The sequence below is a fragment of the Anabrus simplex genome, chromosome 1 (genome assembly GCF_040414725.1).
Source record: "Anabrus simplex isolate iqAnaSimp1 chromosome 1, ASM4041472v1, whole genome shotgun sequence".
In the NCBI taxonomy this organism is placed as follows: domain Eukaryota; kingdom Metazoa; phylum Arthropoda; class Insecta; order Orthoptera; family Tettigoniidae; genus Anabrus; species Anabrus simplex.
In genome coordinates this window covers 1,791,354,548-1,791,380,534 of record NC_090265.1, presented here as the reverse complement: position 1 = coordinate 1,791,380,534, position 25,987 = coordinate 1,791,354,548, and the positions used below count along the sequence as shown (strand labels likewise).

Here is a 25,987-nt window from a genome sequence, read left to right as displayed (position 1 = left end):
TGTTGACAAAGAAATTGAATGTTTCCTCAGAAATCGTGATTCTGGAGAGCTATATTTTGATTAGGAAGATGGAGAATATATAGGGGACGATATTGAACGGCAACAAAGTGCCAGACAAAGTAGTAATAATGAATCTGATGTGGAATTATCACCCACTGATCAGATATGTTTTTTTCCTTCCCCCCCCAGATACTAAGCATTTGATAGGGTAAATCATGGGAGATTACTGGCAAAAATGAGTGCAATGGGACTAGGCAAAAGAGTGACTGAATGGGTGGCTATATTTCTAGAAAATAGTTGTTGTTGTTTGGGTCATCAGTCCGTAGACTGGTTTGATGCAGCTCTCCATGCCACCCTGTGCTAATCTTTTAATTTCTACGTAACTACTGCATCCTACATCTGCTCTAATCTGCTTGTCATATTCATACCTTGGTCTACCCCTACTGTTCTTACCACCTACACTTCCTTCAAAAACCAACTGAATAAGTCCTGGGTGTCTTAAGATGTTTCCTATCATTCTAGCTCTTCTTCTTGTCAAATTTAGCCAAATCGATCTCAGTATCTCTTCATTTGTGATTCGATCTATCCATCTCACCTTCAGCATTCTTCTGTAACACCACATTTCAAAACCTTCCATTCTCTTTCTTTCTGAGCTAGTTATCGTTCATGTTTCACTTCCATACAATGCCACGCTCCACACAAAAATCTTCAAAAACATCTTTCTAATTCCTATATCAATGTTTGAAGTGAGCAGATTTCTTTTCTTAAGAAAACTTTTCCTTGCTTGTGCTAATCTGCATTTTATGTCCTTACTTCTGCCATCATTAGTTATTTTACTACCCAAGTAACAATATTCATCTACTTCCTTTAAGACTTCATTTTCTAATTTAATATTTCCTGCATCACCTGCCTTCGTTAGACTGCACTCCATTACTTTTGTTTTGGACTTATTTATTTTCATCTTGTACTCCTTACCCAAGACTTCGTCCATACCATTCAGCAACTTCTTGAGATCTTCTGCAGTTTCAGATAAAATAACATTATCATCGGCAAATCTCAGGATTTTGATTTCCTCTCCTTGTATTGTGATTCCCTTTCCAAATTCCTCTTTGATTTCCTTTACTGCCTGTTGTATGTAAAAGAAGGGGGGACAAACTGCAGCCTTGCCTCACTCCTTTCTGGATTGCTGCTTCTTTTTCAAAGCCCTTGATTCTTATCACTGCACACTTATTTTTATGCAGATTGTAGATAATTCTTCGTTCTCGGTATCTGATCCCAATCACCTTCAGAGTCTTAAATAGCTTGGTCCAATCAACATTATCGAATACCTTTTCTAGATCTACGAATGCCATGTACGTGGGCTTGTCCTTCTTGATTCGATCCTCTAAGATCAGATGTAAAGTCAGGATTGCTTCACGTGTTCCTACATTTCTTCTGAAGCCAAATTGGTCTTCCCCCAACTCAGCTTCAACTTGTTTTTCCATTCTTCTGTAATCATTACATGTTAAAATTTTACAGGCATGAGATACTAAACTAATGGTGCGATAGTTTTCACACCTGTCAGCACCGGCTTCCTTGGGAATAGGTATAACAACATTCTGCCGAAAATCAGATGGGACTTCTCTCTCATACATCTTACACACTAAATGGAATAACCTTGCCATGCAGGTTTCTCCTAAGGAAGTCAGTAATTCAGAGGGAATGTCATCAATTCCATGTGCCTTGTTCCTATTTAGGTTGCTCACAGCTCTGTAAAACTCTGACCTCAAAATTGGGTCTCCCATTTCATCAGCATCAACAGCCTCTTCTTGTTCCAGAACCAAATTATCTACATCTTCACCTTGATACAGTGTTAGATATGTTCCTGCCATCTTTCTGCTTTGTCTTCTTTCCCTAGAAGTGGCTTTCCATCTGAGCTCTTAATATTCATACACCTAGATTTCCTTTCTCCAAAGGTTTCCTTGATTTTCATGTATGCAGCATATACCTTTCCTAGGACCATACAACCTTCGATATCCTTGCACTTCTCCTTCAGCCAGTCTTCCTTAGCTACCTTGCACATTCTATCCACTTAATTCTTTAATCGTCTGTATTCTTTTCTGCCCTCTTCATTTCTAGCATTCTTGTATTTTCGTCATTCATCAATCAGGTCTAGTATCTCCTGAGTTATCCACTGATTCTTAGTTGATCTTTTCTTCCTTCCTAACATTTCTTCAGCAGCCCTGCTGACTTCATTTTTCATGACTATCCACACTTCCTCTATAGTGTTTCCTTCAGCCTTTTCATTTAGTCCTTGTGCAACATGTTCCTTGAAACAATCCCTCACACTCTTTTCTTTCACCTTGTCTAGATCCCATCTTTTTGCATTCTTTCTTTTCTTCAATTTCTTCAGCTTCAGATGGCATTTCATGACCAACAAGTTGTGGTCAGAGTCCACGTCTGCTCCTGATAAAGTTTTGCAATCCAACACCTGATTCCTGAATCTCTGCCTAATCATAATGAAGTCTGTTTGATACCTTCGAGTGTCTCCAGGTCTCGTCCACGTATAAAGCTGTCGTTTGTGGTGTTTGAACCAAGTATTGGCAAGGACTAAATTATGATCAGTGCAGAATTCAACCAGCCGACTTCCTCTTTCGTTCCTTTGCCCCAATCCGAATTCTCCTACTGTATTACCTTCTCTTCCTTGGCCTACCACTACATTCCAGTCTCCCATCACAATTAGATTCTTGTCATCTTTTACATATTGTATTAAATCTTCTATCTCTTCATGTGTTCTTTCGATTTCCTCATCATCCGCTGAGCTAGTAGGCATATAGACCTGCACTGTTTTGGTGGGCATTGGTTTGGTGTCTATCTTGACGACAATAATTCTTTCACTATGCTGGTCATTATTAAACCAACTCCTGCATTTCCTCTGTTTGATTTTGTGTTGATAATTCTGTAGTCGCCTGGTCAAAAATCCTGTTCTTCCTGCCAACATACTTCACTTATACCAACTACATCTAACTTTAGTCTATCCTCCATCTCCCTTTTCAGATTCTCTAGTCTACCACAACGATTCAAACTTCTAACATTCCATGCTCCGACTCGCAGAATGTCAGTATCCATCTTCCTGATGATCGCCCCCTCTCGTGTAGTCCCCACACGGAGATCCGAATGGGGGACTAGTTTACCTCCGGAATATTTTACCCAGGAGGAAGCCATCATCAGTACATCATTCATACAGAGAGAGCTGCATGTCCTCGGGAGTTAGTTACGGCTGTAGTTTCCCGTTGCTTTCAGCTGTGTAGCAGTATGAACACAGCTAAGCCATGTTGAGTAATATTACAAGGCCATATCAGTCAATCATCCAGATTGCCGCCCTTGCTACTTCCGAAAGGCTGCTACCCCCCCTTTCGATGAAAATAGAGAATAGAACTCAGATGTTTAGAGTAGGCGAATCTTTATCTGACCCTCTAATAATTATTAATTAATTATATAATATATACGCAGTTTGCAGGATTCGAGACTTCTGAAACAACTAGTACAACACAATCTTGTCTCAAAATATACCACATCAGGATGTACATGGATCAGAGAAATAAGAGAAGATCTGAAGGAAATTAGCCTTACGACAGAAGACACCACATATAAGATAAAATTGAATACAAAACTCAAGAAAACAAACCTCCACTTTACCCTTACACTAAATAAACCTACAACACACATATTTTCAACTGAGGAAAGGACATGAAGATTGGAGTGTCTGAAGTACTGGGAGGACTGCCAAGCCCGAACAATGCCTTCAAAGAAACCTGAACGATGGACTGACAAAAGTAATCCTATGCGGTCATAAAAGAAGAATATATAATGAATAATTTTAACTAAATGGGGAATTCCTCAAGGCAGTATAATTGGACCTTTGTATTTCCTTATATATAAATAAATGATACGAGTGGAATGAAGAGAGAAGGCATTTTTCAGATGATGTTATTCTGTATAGTGTAATAAATAAGTTACGAGATTGTGAGAAACTGCAAAATGACCTTGATAATGTGAGGTGGACAGTAGGAATTGGTATGATGGTAAATGGATTTGAAAGTCAGGTTGTGAATTTCACCAATAGGGAAAGTCCTCTCGGTTTTAATTACTGCATTGAGGTGAAAGTTGCTTTTGGGGATCATTGTAAGTACCTAGGTGTTAATATAAGGATTTTCATTGGGGGTAATCACATAGATATGATTGTAATTAAAGGGTACAGATCTCTACACATGGTTATGAGGGTATTTAGGGGTTGTAGTAAAGATGTAAAGGAGAGGGCATATAAGTCTCTGGTAAGACCCCAACTAGAGTATGGTTCCAGTTTATGGGACCCTCACCAGTATTACTTGATTCAAGAACTGGAAAAAATCCAAAGAAAAGCAGTTTGATTTGTTCTGGCTGATTTCCGACAAAAGAGTAGCAGCTTATAAATCTCATATTTATCCCGTATTGGCTCAACACAACTAAGGTTAAGTTATGAGTAGGTTCCCACCTTCCAATACTTATCAATTTCTGTATAATAGGTTTATTAATTACATAATATAAACCATATAATCTCTAGTACATGTTTCGTTCCGATTATGGAACATCTTCAGCTAAAATTTGACAAAATGGCAAAGTAGCATTACAAAAATGTTGCGAAGTTTGGGCTGGAAAGACTTGGGAGAAAGGAGGCGAGCTGCTCGACTAAGCTGTCAGTGGAGAGATGGCGTGGAACGATATTAGTAATAAATACCAATATAGTTGGTCCGTTATTGGACATTAGTAGACAACAATCTTTGAGTAGTGTCTTTATTTATTTATTTATTTATTTATTTATTTATTTATTTTATGCCTTTGTATGTGGCGAAGTTAGGGCTCACGGCCCTCTCTTACACTTAACCACTACGTACAGTACATAATCACATACTTCATTAAAATAACATTAACAGTCCCTAGGAGCTACCTAAATTTATGGAGTAATATTATAACAGATTATAATTATTTTTAATGATTGATATTATCTAGCCTATCTACATCACCTAACAATAGTTCTAAATCACGCTTGCACTCATACACACTAACATTCATGCAAGCTGGTCACGTATTTAAGAGGAATTCTCGACAAGACCATTTAAATGAGACTGTTGAAGTGCTATTATGTATACTTATTTTTATTTTTTTTTTGCTAGGGGCTTTACGTCGCACCGACACAGATAGGTCTTATGGCGACGATGGGATAGGAAAGGCCTAGGAGTTGGAAGGAAGAGGCCGTGGCCTTAATTAAGGTACAGCCCCAGCATTTGCCTGGTGTGAAAATGGGAAACCACGGAAAACCATTTTCAGGGCTGCCGATAGTGGGATTCGAACCTACTATCTCCCGGATGCAAGCTCACAGCCGCGCGCCTCTACGCGCACGGCCAACTCGCCCGGTATTACGTATACTGACAGGGAGTGTGTTCCTTAGCCTTGCCCTAGACACTTGGAAAGAGTGGCTGTATACAGATGAATGGTTACCGGTATCATAAGGGTAGAGGTCGATTGGGTATTATGTCCATGGATAGATGAGAGGAAGTTAAAATGTGAGGATAGGTATTCAGGTGTAGATTCATTCTGCTTGCGTTTTCTTCGGGTTAATTAATAGGCAGTTCTCTTTAGCATACGAGCTAATTGAATTTAAAGTCGAGTTCATATGGTGGATTGCTTTGTCAGTGTTGGGTACCTTAAAGTGTGAATATATCTGAAGATCGTCAGCATAAAGATGATAGTTGCAGTCGTTCAGATGAGAAGAAACGTCATTAATATAGATTAAGAATAAAAGAGGTCCAAGAATAGACCCTTGGGGAATGCCAGATAGCTTAGTCCTCCATTCTGTAGTCTTCATGTTTGATACAACTCGCGTTAAGTGCGGCCAGTATCCAGTATTCAGGAGATAGTAGGTTCGAACCCCACTGTCGGCAGCCCTGAAAATGGTTTTCCTTGGTTTCCCATTTTCACACCAGGCAAATGCTGGGGCTGTACCTTAATTAAGGCCACGGCCACTTCCTTCCCATTCCTAGCCCTTCCCTGTCCCATCGTCGCCATAAGACCTAACTGTGTCAGTGCGACGTAAAGCAACTAGCAAAAGATACAACTCGCTGTCTTCTGTTTTTGAGGTAGGAGCCCAAGAGCTGAATAGCAGAATGAGCTATGTGAAGTTTTTTTAATTTAGCTAACAATATGTCTATATTTACAGTGTCAAAAGCACTGCTAAAGTCTAGAAGGATAAGTATAGTCAGTTTTTGTTCGTCCATAGCCTGTCTAATGTCACCTGTGATTTTGATTAGTGTAGTTGCAGTACTGTGTCCTTTCTTAAAACGAGACTGTAAGGGATCAAGTACAGAATGGTTTTCCAAGTATTTAACAATTTGTTTATGCATTATCTTCTCCAGAACCTTAGAAAGTGCTGTGAGGATGCAGACAGGTCGGTAGTCAGATGTATTGCTTGCAGGAGAGATTTTTGGGACAGGCACAATGAGTGCATCTTTCCATTTGATTGGGATTTTGCCTGAAGTAAGACAGGTATTAAGTAAATGCATAAAAATGGGCAATATTATGTCTATTATGTAAGTCACGAATGAAATGGGAATTTCATCAGCTCCTGTTGCGTGAGATTTTATTGAATTAACTTCCCTTCTTACTTCATGCTCTGTAACTGTATCAAATTCAAATACAGGACGGACTGGGGATTGTTGCCTTAATATATTGTCAATGGTGTTTTGTACTGTCGTGTCAGGAGTGAGACGTTCCGTGGAGAAATATGTATTTAACTCATCAAGGGACACCTGGGGATCAGTATGCTTCGCAAGTGGTTTGCCAATACCCAGTAACCGAAGTTGTTGCCATGCGGAACCAGTGTTAATGTTTTTATTTAAATGCTGGAAATAATTAAATTTCTTATTACAAATTAGAAGCTTAATTCGGTTTCGAAGAACATGGTACTGCTCATGTACGTCAGCTAGTTGAGTCTGCTTATAGCATCGGTGTAGTGCGTCTCGTTCTTTCATCATGGTCTTAACATCAGCAGTTAGCCAAGGGCGGGGTGGACGTGTTACTCTCACAGAGCGCTTTGGTGCATGTTTGTTGTACAATTCATTTAAATGGGAATTAAATATTTCCACTTTCTTGTCAATGTCACTCTTCATCATTATGTCATATCAGGGGCAGAGTTGTGCATCTTGTCTCAGTTGTATTAAATTCATCCTTTTAAAGTCTCTAAACGTTACATATTTTGGTCGGTACTTCGGCACGTTGAGAGAGTATGCTAAGTATATGAGGTCATGTTTAGATATGTCAGGAACAGATACTTGACTGTGGTGAAGGATTTTTTGAGGGTTATTTGTTATTAATAGGTCTATAAATGTATCAGCAGAAATGGTGCAAGTATGGACGGTGAGGGTGGGTTTAAGGGGTAATATAGTCATGTTGCAGGATTTAAAAATATTTTGTAGCCGTAAGGCGTCGTTGTTCAGAGTTAATAAATTGGTGTTAAAGTCTCCAAAAAGTATCACGTGCACGTATGATGGTAGCAGTCTCAGTAAGCTGTCTTCTAAGTCATGGAAGTCTCGCACTGCGTCAGGAGGCCTATATACTACACCTACAAGTACTTTTACAGAATTGACAAGCACCTCTACAAACATATATTCAGGAGCCGTTTTTACAGCAGGAGTAGACCTGTGAACAACTTTACTCTTGAGCATTGATTTACAATATAGGGCAACCCCACCACCTCGTTTGTTCGTCCGATCATGCCTGTGAAGAAGGAAAGATCACAGTATGAATGTAAAGTTGGAATTCAAGAGGACAAAATGGGGCAAATATTTGTTTATAGGAAGAGGAGTTAGGGATTGGAATAACTTACCAAGGGAGATGTTCAATAAAATTCCAATTTCTTTGCAATCATTTGAGAAAAGGCCAGGAAAAGAACAGTAGGGAATCTCCCACATGGGCGATTGCCCTTAATGCAGATCAGTAATTGATTGTCATTGATTGATTGATTGATTGATATGCCAACTGCCGCACTAGTCATCTGACATAACATGGTCAACAAGTATCTGATGAGGATTGATGGAAAACTTCAGTTCAGTTTTTTAAGGAGTTCAAATTTTTAAAAGGATTGTTCTTGTCAGGGGCTAGAGTTATTTTTTTAATTTCCTTTTTTGATTTACATTGCACCGACACAGATAGGTCTTATGGCGACGATGGAACGGGAAAGGCCTAGGAATGGGAAGGAAGCGGCCGTGGCCTTAATTAAGGTACAGCCCCAGCATTTGCTTGGTGTGAAAATGGGAAACCACGGAAAACCATCTTCAGGGCTGCCGGCAGTGGGATTCGAACCCACTATCTCCCGGATGCGAGCTCACAGCTGCGCGCTCCTAACCGCATGGCCTACTCGCCTGGTGGGCTAGAGTTATAAGCTGCTCATTGTGAAGATGTCTCATGGTTTTAACTGTCATAAGAGTTTTGAAAGACGACCCGATCCTCATGAGATTAACTGAATTTTGAAGAAGAGTAGCAGGCCTGGTCCATGCTCTGGCAGTGGTGGTAAAGCTTATTGTGTTGACTCTATTGCGCCCAGTTTGTTTTTAAAGGCTATAGTGTTCCAGATTTAATTCGGTTAGTTCTTTGTAAAATTTTTAGCTAGCTACTTTCATTCTCTTGCTTTTCTCCCTTTTATTATTATTATTATTATTATTATTATTATTATTATTATTATTATTTTTATTATTATTATTATTATTATTACACTGTTGTGTTCTTTTATAATGAGCCACAATATATTCCAGAATACCTATGAGATATGTTTTTCAAGCTTAAGATCCTTATGATTATAAATTATCCATATTGATTTTCACAGTTTGGGTCTGTTGATGAGTGATCATCTTTCAAGGTGTTAGGTCACAGCTATATTTTGAGCTAGAACTAGTCTCTGATAGTATAGGCTGCCTGTAGACAGTTTGAAGGTTCAGGTAGTAATGCTTGATGCTTGGGGAGTGCATACTGAGTTGCTCTGGAGTACAGGAATTCACTGTGCTCTCCGAGCTAGTTCATGGCTATCATTTAGCCCAACATTTAAAGTGTATGGAGATAATTTATGGTAAGTCTTTGCTTCTTCCTTCCTAGTGGGTACCATTTTAAGAATTGTTCCTATGAAGGTAAATTGCAGGATTGTTTGAATTTGAATCAAGGTATTGTCTTGAGAAGGCCTGTTGAATAGGTCTAATATCAATTCTGGGTTGAAGTTTCACCCTTCTTCTAACAGAATGAAGTGTGATCATGTCAACCTTGCGACTTGTAAAAACTTACTTTTATCTTTAATAATTGCTTAGTAATTGCATGATTACTCATTTTATGTTTTTTTAATTATAGAATCAAACGATTGGTGTGGTACGTGGGGTAAACATATGAAGTCCATGTGCTTTAAAACTCTGAAGGAGTTCCAGAAGATAAACCACTTCCCAGGGACATTCCAAATCGGCCGTAAGGATCGTCTTTGGAAAAATTTGTACCGCCTGATGACCAAATTTGGAAAAAAAGAGTAAGTTTTATCTTTTCTCTTGCTCTGTTTTATAAAGCAGTTTTATTAGTAATAAATCCTTTTAAGTGTGGTGTTAAACATGTTTGATATTTTCAAATGTTAGAGCCTGTTTTCATGAGAATATTGTTGGATTCAAGCAGATTATTTTAGAAAAAAAAGCATAACTCTTTAAATGTTGTAGGTATTCATGAGTGGATCTAATGGAAATGAAATTGTTAGACTTGCTTGTATTTTGCGAATAGCTTGTACCAAGTAGCATTTACCCATGGCTCTGCATGTGTGGAATTATTTCCAGTTTGATATGAATTTTAACCAACATAGCTGCCCTGTGAGGCAACGGCAGTGCTTCAGCGCTCCGTAGAAGCAGCGCATATGATTTCTTCCTAAAGTGATTCTTCTTCTTCTTCTTGCATAAGAAAGTGAAAGAACTTGCTGGTTTGAAACGGAGACGATATGGTCAAATTTTGAGAGATGCCAATAATGAAATAATCTTGGGTGTGGAAGGGAAACTCAAACGATGGAAGGAATATATAGAAAATCTCTTCAAAGATGACAGAAATGATCCTCCTTCACCTGACGAGAGAATAAATGAAAATAGCCCTGAAATAACAAAAAGTAAAGTTGTACATGCCGTAAAACCTCAAAAGAATGGTAAAGCAACTGGACCTGACGGTGTGTACGCTGAAGTTCTCAAAGTAATAACAGAACAGGAATCTACCGGCCTCAATATCTTAACATCATCATTCAATCAAATATATGTATCAGGAGAAATACCATCAGAATGGCTTAAATCAACCTTCATACCACTACCGAAGAAGCCTAACTCGTCTCAGTGCGATGATTATCGTATGATAAGTTTGATGTCTCACGTGCTCAAAATATTCTTGCGAATCATTCATACTAGAATATACAAAAAATGTGATCAGAATCAGTTCAGTTTCCGAAATGGCGTTGGTACACGTGAGGCACTCTTCTTGTTAGATGTGTTGTTACAGAGGTGCAGAGATATGAATGTTGATGTCTGTGCCTGTTTTATAGACTATAAAAGAGCTTTTGATTGTGTCAGGCACAGTAAGCTGATAGAGATTCTGAGATCAACAGGTATTGACTCCGGTGACTTACGTATAATCAGTAACCAATATAAATGGTCCGTTATTGGACATTATAAATTTTCCAGCTAACTCATTCTTGGTTGCCAGCGTTTCGCCCTCGTGTGCTAGGGTGGGCTCATCAGTTGGTACCTAGCACACCTACCAATACGCTGGCTAGTGCATACCGTGGAGGCCACTGCGTAGGCTACCTGGAGCCACCGGCAGTGCCAATGCACTAAGAGACTTTGTCTCATCAGCAAAAATTGATGCCTGCTTGGCCATCAGATGATATAGATGTTGATTCCCATAGGGAATCTGAAATATTTGTCCTGAATGAGTAAATTTATAATACCAATATAAATGGTCCGTTATTGGACATTATTCCCTATGGGAATCAACATCTATATCATCTGATGGCCAAGCAGGCATCAATTTTTGCTGATGAGACAAAGTCTCTTAGTGCATTGGCACTGCCGGTGGCTCCAGGTAGCCTACGCAGTGGCCTCCACGGTATGCACTAGCCAGCGTATTGGTAGGTGTGCTAGGTACCAACTGATGAGCCCACCCTAGCACACGAGGGCGAAACGCTGGCAACCAAGAATGAGTTAGCTGGAAAATTTATAATGTCCAATAACGGACCATTTATATTGGTATTATAAATTTACTCATTCAGGACAAATATTTCAGATTCCCTATGGGAATCAACATCTATATCATCTGATGGCCAAGCAGGCATCAATTTTTGCTGATGAGACAAAGTCTCTTAGTGCATTGGCACTGCCGGTGGCTCCAGGTAGCCTACGCAGTGGCCTCCACGGTATGCACTAGCCAGCGTATTGGTAGGTGTGCTAGGTACCAACTGATGAGCCCACCCTAGCACACGAGGGCGAAACGCTGGCAACCAAGAATGAGTTAGCTGGAAAATTTATAATGTCCAATAACGGACCATTTATATTGGTATTATAAATTTACTCATTCAGGACAAATATTTCAGATTCCCTATGGGAATCAACATCTATATCATTAATCAGTAACCTGTACTGGAATCAGTTTGCAAATGCCAAAACTGATCAAGGAACTTCAGAAACTGCTTCGATCAGGAAGGGCGTCCGCCAGGGTTGTGTACTGTCACCTCTGTTGTTTAACATTTAATCAGAGGCAATCTTTAAAGAAACATTGGAAGACTCTGGTGGGATCAAAATTAACGGGAAAATCAACATCAGATAAATGCAGATGATACTGTTGTCATAGCTGATGACATGCCTGCCCTTCAGTGCATGATAAACTCCTTAGTTCAGCACAGTGAAGAGTTTGGATTATATGTTAACCCCTCAAAAACGAAACTGATGGTGTTCTCTAAGAAGACAATTCGGACAAATCTCAATAAAAGATAAAATAGTTGAGCAAGTGTCTTCTCTCAAATATCTGGGTACCATCTTGGATGACCAATGTAACTCCAAACGGGAGATAATGTCTAGAATTGAGCAGACCAGGAAACAATTCATTACCATGAAGAAATTCTTTGTGAGGTCAGATCTCAGTCTCCAACTATGAATTCGTATGATCCGCTGTATATTTTCTGTTCTATATGGCTGTGAAAGGTGGACTCTGGATCCAATCATAGCAAAACGGCGTGATGCCTTCGAAATGTTCCTGTATCGCCGTCTCTTGCGGATATCCTTGGTAATGAAAATCTCAAATGCCAAGGTCCTTCGTCGGATGAAAAAGCAAAAAGAACTACTGCTCACCATAAAACAGAGGAAAACGCAATACCTAGGACATATCATGAGAGGTGAGAGGTATCAGTTATTACAGCTTATTATCGAAGGGAAGATACAGGGGAAGAGATCTGTTGGGAGAACAAGGAATTCATGGCTGAAAGACCTTTGAAGATGGCACTGCTGTACTTCAGAAATGGCATTCCATTCTGCGCTGTCAAGATCAGAGCTAGTTACGTGGATCGCCAACCTCCGCTCGGAGACGGCGTCTTAAGAAGAAAGTGATACTACTGATAAAAAAATGCATATTGTAGGTGTATACCGTATTTACCTGCGTAATTTTTCCCTAGCAAATTTTCCCACCCTTGATTTTGAAATTAATATTAGCTGGCTGGGGGTGGATTCTGATTGTGATCATATAAAATTTTTCTGTCATCAGTATGTTTTCTGTTTTCTTTTAAATGTGTGGTTGTGAAAGCATTAGGCTATGGCTTGATGGGAGCTTTTAAAACATAATATTCGTCCATTAAATAATGCAACAAGTATTCACCAGTGGTGTGCCATATAATGTGGCTGACTGGAATTTATCGTGCAGTGGGTTTCTTGTCTCCTCAACCAGGAACACAAACTTTACACCAGGAAGTTTTTGAGAGACTCCTGCATCGCTACGAGGAGGAAGGAGACAATTTCTTGCTTGGTATTGTGACTTGGGTGCATCATTACACCCCACAGTCAAAACAAGCAAGCAAGCATGGAGTGGCAGCGAAGAGACGAAGCAGATCCGGTCAAGGCCAAAACATGCTCATCTGATGGGAAGGTGCTTGCAGCCATTTTCTGGGACTCCGTTGGCATTTGGCTGGTGGATTTTCTTCACAAACAAAGGGTAATTAATGCAGCTTATTACGGTCACCTTTTGGATGAAGCAAAAGCTGCGTATCGCAACAAATGACGCCGACAGCCAATCCAAAACTTCTTCTCCATGACAAATGCTTGGTCACATACTGCTGCTTTAACGTGGGAAAAACTGGAGGAAATTGACCGGACACGTCTGGACACCCTCCGTACAGTCCAGATTTATCGTCCTGCGACTACCATTTTTAGGACCACTCAAACAAGACCTAGGAGGACAGCGGTTGGATGATGCAAGTGTAGAAGAGTTTATGCAAACTGGCTCCGCACACGTCCCTCTTCTTTCTATCAGGACAGCGTGAAAACCTTACCAATCTGATGGAGAAAATATGTATTGAAGGCAGGACACTATGTAGAACAGTAATCTCTTATATGTATATTATTTGGTTGATGCAATAAATTTTAAAAATATGATTTCCGTTTATATTTGATCTACCCTCGTATCTCTGATTACGGGCTGAAACTACGAGTGCCATCCGGTTTGGCAGAAGAGTTTATTATTGGTTTCTTCTCTATCCTATTAAAGTAGAAGTCTGCTATAGCAAGTACGGCATATAATGAGAACCCCGTTTTAACAACAGTTTTGGTCTGTCCCTTCAAAATTCCTATATTAAAGTCTGGCTCGATGGCTAAATGGTTAGTGCACAGGCCTTTGGCCCCGGGTCCTGGGTTCGATTCCCGGCAGGGTCGGGAATTTTAACCATAATTGGTTCTTTCTCTGGCACGAGGACTGGGTGTATGTATTGTCTTCATCATTTCATCCTCATGACGCGCAGGTCGCATAAGGGAGTCAGATCGAAAGACCTTTACCTGGCGAGCCGAACATGTCCTCAGACATTCCTGGCACTAAAAGCCATACGCCATTTCATTTCATTTCCTTTATTAAACTGTGTATTGTTGCTCGGTTACAGCAAGAGCCCTACCACTGACGCGTCCGTTATTAAGAGCGATTAGGCGTGTGCGATTTTTTCCATTACCGATATTTGTGCACCCAGCGATTATATTGCATGTGATCAATCAATCAATCAATACTGATCTGCATTTAGGGCAGTCGCCCAGGTGGCAGATTCCCTATCTGTTGTTTTCCTAGCCTTCTCCTAAATGATTTCAAAGAAATTGGAAATTTATTAAACGTCTCCCTTGGTAAGTTATTCCAATCCGTAACTCCCCTTCCTATAAATGAATATTTGCCCCAGTTTGTCCTCTTGAATTCCAACTTTATCTTCATATTGTGATCTTTCCTACTTTTATAAACGCCACTCAAACTTCTTCGTCTACTAATGTCATTCCACGCCATCTCTCCGCTGACAGCTCGGAGCATACCACTTATTACATGTTATAAACCTCATTTTAGGTCCGTATAGAAAATTTTTCACAGTTCAACAATAATAAAGGTGTTTTAATTTGTTCCACGTATTCAATACTTATATTTTCACTTATAGTGGTTACATAAATAGATTCTTAATTACATGGGACATGTTTCACCCTCAATTAAGGGCATCTTCAGCCTAAATACAATCATAAAAAATACAACTAAATTAAAAGTGGAAGTTAAAAGTTTAGTCAGTTATTAAAATTCGGAACATAAAAATGTGAATAGTGATACAATATATAAGGATATATAAGGATACAATATATAAGGATACCGTGACATCATCGGAAAATGGCCAGCACACAAGAAAACAAATAAAAATGGAGAGAGACTAGTTGACCTGTGTAGAAACCATAATTTAATCTCAAAATCTACATGTTTTAAGAGGAAACCTCAAAAACTCAAAACATGGAAACACCCTGACTACACTAAAGGAGAATGGCAACTGGACCACGTCTGCATGGACAAATACCACCACAAAGAGATCTATAACGTCAAAGTCCTCCGAGGAATAGACACAGGTTCAGATCACTACGTAGTTAAAATTAAAATTAAACTCACTCCCCAGAGGAGACAACAAAAGCAAGCCCTTAAAACTAAAAGAAAAATAGATCCTACCCAGCTAATCAACAACAAAAATTACCAGAAAGCAACTGAAAAAATAAAAATCACAGACAAACTTGAAGACTTAGTACACAACCTTAAACAAATTGCAGAAGACCTAGCTCCAATTAAACCACGTAAAAAACACCAATGGTGGAACAGTGAATGTGATGAAACAGTGGAGAAAAGACATCAGGCATGGCTATTACATCAGTCCCAAAAGACAGAAATATCCTATCAAAAGCTAGTAAAACAGAGAAAAGAAACTACCCAAGTCTTAAGAAGAATAAAAAGACAACATCATAAGGACACCCTGCAGTTAATTGAAGAACAGTTCAGTAAAACTAAATCAAGGGACTACTACAAAACCTTCAGAAAGCAGCTCCAAAAATATGAACCCCCGACCCTACTGATGAAGGATGAAGATGGTAAGCTGGCCCATAACAATAAAGACAATGCAGAAATTCTGGCTAAACATTTCAACAAGCTTTTAAATTGTGAGGAACCTACAGAACTCCTTCATTTGGACACCAACACCCCGATAAAAACATCACCAGAAAACATCAATCCCCCCACAATAAAGGAAGTCTACCAAGCTCTGAATAAATTAAAAAACTACAAAGCGCCAGGAGAAGATCAGACCTTTGCGGAAATCTGGAAATATGCAGGAACCTCAGCAAAAGTTGCCCTCCATCAACAACTTGTCTCTATCTGGATTAAAGAAGAACTACCAGAACACTGGACAACAGCCCTCATTCATCCTCTGCACAAAAAAGGGGACAAAACCGACCCTAATAACTACAGGGGAATCTCTCTCCTAGACATAACGTACAAAATATTTTCAATAATCATCCTTAATAGGATAAGTTTACAACTTGAGAAAGAACTAGGAGAATATCAAGGAGGTTTCAGACCCTGGAGGAGCTGTCCTGATCAGATCATGAGTCTTAAGTTGATAATGGACTATAACAGGAGAAGAAACAGAGATATGGTGATAACATTTGTAGATTTCAAGAAAGCTTATGATTGCATCCATAGAGAATCTCTGTTTAAAATTTTAAGACACCTTGGACTACACCCCAAATTAATAAACATGATAAAATTGACTCTCACCAATACCAAGTCAAAAGTGAAGTTTAGGGGGGAAACATCAGAGACATTTGAAATTAAAACTGGACTACGGCAGGGAGATGGGCTCTCACCACTATTATTTAACTGTGCTCTAGAAATGGTAATGAGGGAATGGTTTAGAAAATGTCCCCCCAAAATAAAGATTGGCCGAAAAATCAAAACAAATTGCCTGGGTTTTGCTGACGATTTAGCATTACTAGCAGTGGACATAAAAGAAGCAAAAACCCAGATATCAGAACTTCAAAACATTGCAAATAAAATTGGCCTCAAAATATCATTTGAAAAAACAGAAATTATGCCCCAAAAACCAACACAGCTAAAAGAAGTCACCATAAATGGTAATAAAATCAAAATAGTAACTCAGTTTAAATATCTTGGAGAAGTAATAACACATAACTTAAATGAAAAAATCTCAATCCAAGTAAGAACAAATAGATTAGCTAAAGCACAAAAATTAACATGGGATATCTACAAAAAGAAATGTCTATCAATAAATACAAAAATAAAACACTACAACACAGTTATAAAACTGGAAGCTACATATGCAGCAGAAACACTCTTTTACCTGAATAAACAATCAAAGACTGACAGACTTCAGAAAATTGAAAGGAGGATTGGAAGAACCTGTATCAACAAAAAATATCAGAAAGATGGACAGTGGCGGTTAATACCTAACAAAGTCGTGTACAAAGAGCTAGAACCCATTACAGATACTATGCGTAAGAGGAGACTGGGATTCTTTGGACATATCATGAGGATGCAGGACTCGAGACTTCTGAAACAACTAGTACAACACAATCTCGTCTCAAAAAAATACCACAACAGGATGTAAATGGATCAGAGAAGTAAGAGAGGATCTGAAGGAAATAGGCCTTACAACAGAAGACACCAAAAATAAGATAAAATTGAATACAAAACTCAAGAATACAAACTTCCGCTTTACCCTTACACAAAACAAACCAACAACACGCACATTTTCAACTGAGGAAAGGGCATGAAGATCGGAGCGTCTGAAGAAGTACTGGGAGGACCGCAAAGCCCGAACAATCCCTTCAAAGAGACCTGAACGACGGACTGACTAAAGTGATCCTATGTGGTCATAAAAGAAGAAGAAGAAGAAGATGATATAAGGATGCTAATGGAAAACTGTCTTATGATTGAATTATAATCTTGTCGGAGACTAAAACTTCTTCTATTAAAATTCTAATTAAAAACAGTTCATAAAAAATATTAGTGGAAAATCAAAGTGGTAATAATATAAAGCCAACGACATGAGGGCGTGAACACAAGCATAAACTTGATAGTCACGAATACAATCTTTCCAAGGCCGCTGATGAAATTCGTCAGCAAGTGAGACAGAAGCATCTGTTGAAAAATTGTAAGTGGCCCTTAGCACCGGTAGGTAATAAAAATGGCTGAAACCTTGCCAGGAAATGTCGGTAGATGCAGAAATAATGTTTTATGTAAGTGGAAGTTGTTATTTGTTATCTACTGTTGTGTTGATTGCTGCCCGTCTGTTGGCTCTGAGTCTGGTGTTGTAACTGTGCTGCCCCTACCTCCACAGTAGCCACTCCTCCTTCCCCTCCACCTACATCCCTCCACACAGCTAACATGAGCCCCAGACGTACTCTCCAAACATATCGGTACACAACCTCCACAGCAACAATTTAAGTACTCTTTTTCATTTCATACATACACTAGGCATTCCTTCATACGCACGCTATACTCATATTAGCTTTTCTTTACAGATAACAACCATATAACGTGCATAGACGAGAGAGGTGTTACCACCAACTGCTCTAAAATCAAACCCTGTCTCGCTGTATATATAAATCTTTTTGGAATACATCAACAATTGAATTGCACAGTACTCAATTTTTCAAATTTTAATGTCAAGAATTCTTATAACATACCAAGACAAAATATATCAGCCATAGAACATTCTCGATGATCACCTAACACAACTTAATCAACACAAGAACTACAAGAGGATTGAAGAATGAATGCTACGCAACATGAACTCAAATTTTAATAGACATTTTTAAAATATACTATGTTTTAATGTGTTTAATGTGCTATATTTTTTAGTGTCTTATGATGTGGCCTATATATTTTAATGTGCTTATGTACTCATGTCTGTGCACACTTAATAGGTTTTAGTTTATTATAACCATCACCACCTTTAATCAGAGATATTTTAACGCAACATACTGCAATATTTTACTTCCATTTTTCATTAGACATCTGGATGCTCTAACGTAACACCTTTGTAATTTTGTCTAATGACTGTAAATATTGTGTGCTAGCTGATGGCCAAGAGAGGCCGAAACCGGTACTAGTGCAATAATTCATTCACAATAAATAGTATTGATCGGTGGAACATTTTTCTTGTCTATTACGTTGAATCCAATCAATACGGAATATGAAACTTATAAATAATAATATAATGCATTCATTCCGGCCGTGACAATCGAAAGTATCCACTTAATGATAATGCATGAAACTTTCAACAATGCCACTGCACACGGGAAATTTTCCAAGGTATGAAGTCGATTCATAATAAAAAGCACAGAACACGGGAAACATAACCTCAAGGTTAAACTAAAACGCACGTGGAAATGCAAAGCACCGGCGGCACGTTGCTATGTGACAAAATATGGCAAATCTACCATACTGTCCAAAACCACCTCTGTGTTCGAAATCGCCTCGTTTTACGGTACGTGAAAAAATGTGTTTATTTACAAAATGTCTGACAATCTTGCTTAATTGACTTCTCCAGCAGAGGTATGTTTTGTTTTACTGTGTTTCCAGTACTTAAAAATCTCAAAGCATCACAGTGTGTACCACATTTCCAATTTTGATAAAAGGCAGGCTGTGGTGGAAGACCAGCATGCTCCCACACTATTAAAGTAATCCTGGTTTACCAGCGTTATGATCAGTCGTATCAGCTCTTTGTTGGATGCAGTATAACCTCTAGAACCATGACAGTTTAGTTTCTGCATGTACGGATAAATATAAACACTGAAGAATCCTTTAATTCCTCACCATTGAAGACAACATGGAAATACTCTCCTGAGTTAGACATACTCTACCCGCCCTCTACCCAAAAAGGCTCCGGTGAGAAATCCACAGGGCCTTAACGGGTAAAAAAAACCCAAATAGGCGTTTATCTTAAATTGACTTAGCAGCATATAGGGTAGGAGAAACGGGGCATACCTAACCATAATGAGAACACATTCCATTAAAGTTTAAATTAATGCAAACGGTTTATTAAATCCTGATGATTATGAAAATGAAGTATGTATACACCAATGAAGTACATAATTTATTTTACATAGATGTTGTGGATTATTTATTGACTTGTAGTCTTGTGTGATAGATCCGAGTACTGTTTATCGCGAAGCGATATGCCACGACATAACGTGAACGGAGACATTTATCATAAACACTGAAGCTATCTCACATTATTGACAAATGAAATTGACACTCATGCAACAAGTCTGAGCAATCCCTATTCTAAAAGCACACAATTATTTTCCCAACGAAGTACCATAAAATAAATTATACAGATGTGGGTCAAACCCCGGGTTTGAACCGAACTCTCACTGGAATACAATCCGCCGTGCCGATGGGATAAAGCCATCGCCGACGCTAATTACAGTCACAACATGTTACACAAACATTACAAATAGTCACTCATTATATACAAGAAACATGTGAGGCACACATCCTTCATTCCAGCATTGTGGAATACGAATGCCCACGTAGAGGACTGAACTGACGACCCCAGAGACAAACAGGTGGCGCTGAAAACGCTAGCTAATTTATACTCAAGTAAATGACAATAATCTAACAAATATTAGTATCAATTACCGTGTCATTTATTGGCGAATACATTATTCCGGCGTGTTGAATATTTCTAGCTCTTACCCTTCCTTCACAGCAAAAAAGCTCCTTCCCTTAGAGGCGAGACACACACTAAAACACATCTGGCGCAAGGTCAAGCATTTCCACCCCCCACATCGGGTGGTCATTAGCCTCGGCCTTCACAGGCATAACAAACCATTTCTTTAAAAAGCCTCGTCCCGAGGTACACTCTCGATAATCCTGAGGTCTATTCTTCAATCGTCAAACAGCATTGACTTCAAATAAATTTTTTTTTTTTTTTTGCTAGGGGCTTTACGTCGCACCGACACAGATAGGTCTTATGGCGACGATGGGATAGGAAAGGCCTAGGAGTTGGAAGGAAGCGGCCGTGGCCTTAATTAAGGTACAGCCCCAGCATTTGCCTGGTGTCAAAATGGGAAACCACGGAAAACCACCTTCAGGGCTGCCGATAGTGGGATTCGAACCTACTATCTCCCGGATGCAAGCTCACAGCCGCGCTGCCTCTACACGCACGGCCAACTCGCCCGGTCTTCAAATAAATAACCTCAATTCAACACACATGTTTCTCATGGCCAACCCATGACTTTAAATATCACACCTATCTCACATCACGACACTGGTTTTATAAAACTAATATTTGAATTATTATTATTATTATTATTATTATTATTATTATTATTATTATTATTGGTTTCAGCTGTTCACTGACTTCCTTACGTGATTTACCTGCTAATTAAATCATATCAAACCATCACACGGAAACTTCCTCATAATTACAACGTAATTAGATAATCAAATGATAATTACCTCATAATTAAACCCTAATTAATTTATAGTTAACACATAATTAATTTATAATTAAATTGTCACATGGTAATGAACTCATAATTAAATATTTGCACAGCAATTGACTCATAATTAAATTGTAATTAAATAATAATTAAACTGATCAAAACAACTCAACTTAAATTAAAACACTCCCTAGCTAAATATTTCAATGGAGGGATGGGGTATCAGTCCTGTAGACATCTCTTATATTTATGGAACTCCTCACGTAGCTTAAATTACAATACTTACCACTCCTGCAATTATCAATACTGGATTAACTACAACCTAACTTAAATGATCAATCCCTGAATCTCCTGACCTACTGGTCTCCTGACGTATTAACTGACTACAAGTTTCCCAAAATTAAGTAAATAAGTGAATCTTCTCCTGCATCCAAATCTCTCAGAATAAAAGAAATCTCCCCTATTTACAATTAAAATCACTCAGACCTGTTATCAATTAAAATAAAATAAGAAATACAATTATCTGCTCATCTTTGGCACTTCTGCATTCAAATAAAGTTACATCCCTAACATTATCGGGTCAGCTTATGATAAATAATTCCCGTCCCTTCTAGTCATGCCATTTAAATATGAAAAGACTCATCTCTATCATCTGACGACACCTTGGTCAGCCCGGGTATCAGGGTTTACTGCTGACTCATTGGCACCAAGGCGATCACTGGTAGCTCCATTTCACCATCAAGCCGGATGTCCATAGTTCTTGATTGAAGAAGTCACTTGCAGTATCCTAAGCACAGAACACGTCACTAATTATTTTCACAATACGTTCAGTTGTGTTCAGCGTGGGCGTCCGGCCACGATTTCGGATTAGTACTTTGTAATCCGCGGTTCGGTATCGAATTACCTCTCAGCAACTATTCATTTATTACTACCCGACACGGTCATGCTGTAGTAATAACAATAATAATATTACAGTTCGAACTGAGTGTTTGCGACACGTCAAATTTTTAAATGTTTAATTACTAGCGTCACATATGTCAACTCTATGCAGTATTCACACAAATTACTCTATTGCATTTCAATTTTAAGTTTGAAGTCATTAAACAAAGAATTAATACAAGCTCAGTTAAACATAGCTTCACCCTTCATCAGCTGAGAGTCCCGAATGAATAACTGTGCCTATGGCAGTGCTTTTTACAAAAAGGCAGTTTCCCCCACTCAAAATCTGCATATGGCCTATCCACGGCCCACTAGAGGTCAAATAGTACCACCATCAGGTGACCAGTATTCACCTGGCGTGATTGAGACATATCTGTACGGTTATTCTTCGTAGGATCTCCTGTAATTAATTAAAGTTTTTCCTGCTTCCCCCTCCACACTGGGGTAAACTCCCGCATCAAGGAGGTGTTTTGACACTAACCAGATGGCCCCTGGTAATTATCCATGCAGAAATAATGAAATATTCTTTCTCCATCCGTAAGTTATCAACCAGGAGGACGTTAGACACGCTAAATAAATGACCCAATTATAGTAATCTCATCTAAATTGGAAAACGACTCCAGAATTCAGATTTAATTAATTTTCACATTGTAGACAATCATGTTGGCTAGGCTGTATTAAAGTTGGCTTCCATATTTCGCTTCAAAAAAGTTTGCCTCCCCTCGCTTTCTCGGTCGTGAGCTATGGATGACTTCTCTCAAGTTACGTCACGGTGAACCACCGATTGCAGCCCCACCCAAGACTTCACGGGCTTGGCTCTGCTGCGGGCTATCCGCTGGACAAAGAAAGGTGTTGCGCAATAGATCGCAAATAATAAAATTCTGTAGAATAAATTTTGTAGACTTATTTTATCAGTCTCAATGATATTGATATTAATTAATTTTGATATTTCTTTCCTCAAATAGCATTACGTCTGTAATTTAAATGACCAGTCTTAACCAGAGGTCCTTGGATCGTGCCCCTGTTGGGTGCAATACCAAGGACCTAAAACAGTGAATTTGAATACCCTTGAGTTGGACTGGTATGTGGAAGTATGCAATTTTCTGTATTAACACTTTCAGATAAGAAAGAAACCTTGTATTCTCTCCTGGTGCATGTGCCATGAATCAGAGTGCTCGATAGCACAAAATCTTTTGCAGGACCAAAGAAAATCTGCACTATTACCAGGAAATGGTGCATAGCCCACTTTGTCATAAATAGGGCCCGGATTTTTTTAAAATGCATATGCGCATATGCAATTGCATATTTTGACATATTTTGAGGGTTAGTGCATATTCTAGACGTAACAGCATATTCCGGTATATAATGTCTGAATTTAAGGATAATTACAAGAACTACTAAAATAAATCTGTTTTGTACATCCCTAGCTAGTTGCCTATTTTATGTGCATCCCTCGCTAGTTGGTATTTTCGACTGTCTGTGTAACGGCACTTTACTTTCACAACTGAAAATGGCAACAGATAGCTTAGGTGTGGGTAGGCAGGCTGGACTTCCCTGAATTCCTTTCTCTACCACAGCAGATAATAATCTCAGGGGGCTGGGCACTTGGTCAGGACATAAGTATCTTCAGTTCACTAGTTACGTTCCATTTTAGTGCCCTGCATCTCATTTCTAAAAGTGTTAGTTTTTAAAAAATGCCTAAGGAAAAGAGCAGCAGAAATTTACTAAATCAGTGGGTGTCGGGTAATAGGGACTATTCAACAGATGGTGTCATCGTGTACTGTCAAGTTTGCTCAAAGGAAGTGAAATGTGAAAAGAAATTTCAGCTTTGAACAGCATTCAAAAACAACTGCACATATTAAAGCAAAGGAGGAGAAGAACAGCACACCACAACAACTACTTTTTACACAGGTAAAGCCCAAGTCCTGTAGTCTTAATACATTTTCAAATGATCTTTGTCGGGCTTTCGTATGCAGCAACATTACATGGAATAAATTAAACAATCCAGTTCTGCGATCATTTCTCGAGAAATATTGCGTAAATCAAAAAATACCAGATGAATCAACTCTTAGGAAAAATTACCTACCTCCGCTATATGAATCTACCGTGGAATTGATCCGTTCTGATATCGGAAGGAACTGTGTCTGGATATCGGTGGATGAGACAACGGATTCGTGTGGCTGTTACATAGCAAATTTCGTGGTTGGTAAATTACATCCAGACGAACCCGGTAAGCCACATCTTCTTGCTTGTAAAGTACTAGAGAAAACCAACCATAGCACAATAGCAAGATTTGTAAATGATTCTCTGCGACTATTGTGGCCATCTGAAATTGAGACTAATTGTTGTAAAGTGCTTGTACTACTCACAGATGCAGCTTCGTATATGTTGAAAGCAGCAAAGGCCCTCCAAGTATTTTATCCAAAACTCATACACGTAACCTGTTTAGCGCACGGATTACACCGCATTGCAGAAGAAATACACGCACAGTTTCCAGCTGTTAACAATTTAATTGGATGTGGGAAGAAAGCACCAGCTCGTGTTCAGCTCTACAAAGATTGTCTACCTGAAGTTCCTTTGCCACCTGAACCTGTCCTGACTAGGTGGGGGACATGGTTATCTGCAGTATCATTTTATCAGGAACATTTTAATGAAGTGAAAGAAGTGGTTACAAAACTTGAAGATGAACATATTGCGTGTGTCCGTGATGCAAAAGGTGTGTTTGAAACCGCTACTGTTTATCAAGATGTGAATTTCATTCATGCACATTTTTCTAAACTTCCAAAAGCCATTGAGATCTTAGAATCTTCTGGTACTCCCCTCCATGAATCACTTGATCTCGTTGAAAAAGCTGCATCTTCGTTGAATTACGCTCCAGGCGAAATTGGAGAGAAGATTAAATGCAAGTTAGAAAAGGTGTTGAATTCGAACCCAGGACTGAAGAAGATCAATTAGTTAATACTTGAGTGGAACTAGGGTATCCTTGCCAGATGTATGCTTCGAAACGTTGGTGCCCATGTATAAGTACTGTCCAATTACGTCAGTTGATGTAGAACGATCATTTTCAGCCTATAAACTCATTTTGACGGACAACAGACATAGTTTGTCTCCAGAAAACATTGAAAGACTACTAGTTACCTATTGTGATGCTTCTTTTTTCAATAAATGATACCTGTAAATAGGTAAGTGAATAAAAATGCATGTTTTTAAGAGCATATTTCCTTATTTTCCGTGCATATATTGTAACTTTTTAGTGCATATTTGCACGCATATTTTCAGGTTTTTTTGTGCATATAAATCCGGGCCCTAGTCATAAACTAAGTGAGGGGCTGATGACCTTCCCTTTAAACAACAAGCATCATCGTCGTCGTCATCATCATCATCATCATAATCAAACTAAGTGAGCGTTACAAAGAAACATCTTTCCAGACCTTGTTAAATATGTCATTTATCTGTAATTTTTTTGTGCCACAACTCATTCATACAAGCATTGCTGAACTGTTTTGTTTTTGACATGATGGTGCATCTGCACACCGTCCCCGTATCAATTGAGAATGTTTGACTATTGCAAAGGTACTGTCGGTGTTCCGATTCTGATTTCACACTTCACACAAGGCAACACAAGGATAGTTGGACCTGGCATTTTTTGGTCAGTGATCATCTCTCTTCCGACTGTCACTCCCCGCGTGGTGATGGTGGTGGTGGTGGTGGTGGTGGTGGTGGTGATGATGTCCTATCTGTCTTAATACCCAAAACTGCCTCCATATTGGCTTATCTGTACATTGGCTCCTAGAAAGTCATGTGAGAGGAGTATGAGAAACGCTGTAGGAGTTCATTGCCCAGATGCAGAAATGACTGCTAGTTTTAAGCTTTAGACAATGTCTACCTAAACAGTGTCTTAGTTATGCTGTCATCTCCCACACAACATGACTAAACATACTGTACAGATGAGAATATTGCTTTCTCTG

The 25,987-nt window shown here is 38.9% G+C and overlaps 1 protein-coding gene across 2 annotated transcripts in view; it reads left to right on the top strand.

Moving 5' to 3' along the window:
* LOC136858771 (tubulin polyglutamylase ttll-4) overlaps positions 1 to 25,987 on the top strand; it is a 407,488-nt gene that overhangs the window by 102,045 nt on the left and 279,456 nt on the right. For both annotated transcript variants that reach the window (XM_067138563.2, XM_067138562.2), the window contains exon 7: positions 9,409 to 9,577. In XM_067138563.2, the coding sequence (XP_066994664.2) occupies positions 9,409 to 9,577 (169 nt within the window). The remainder of the gene's footprint in view (positions 1 to 9,408; positions 9,578 to 25,987) is intronic.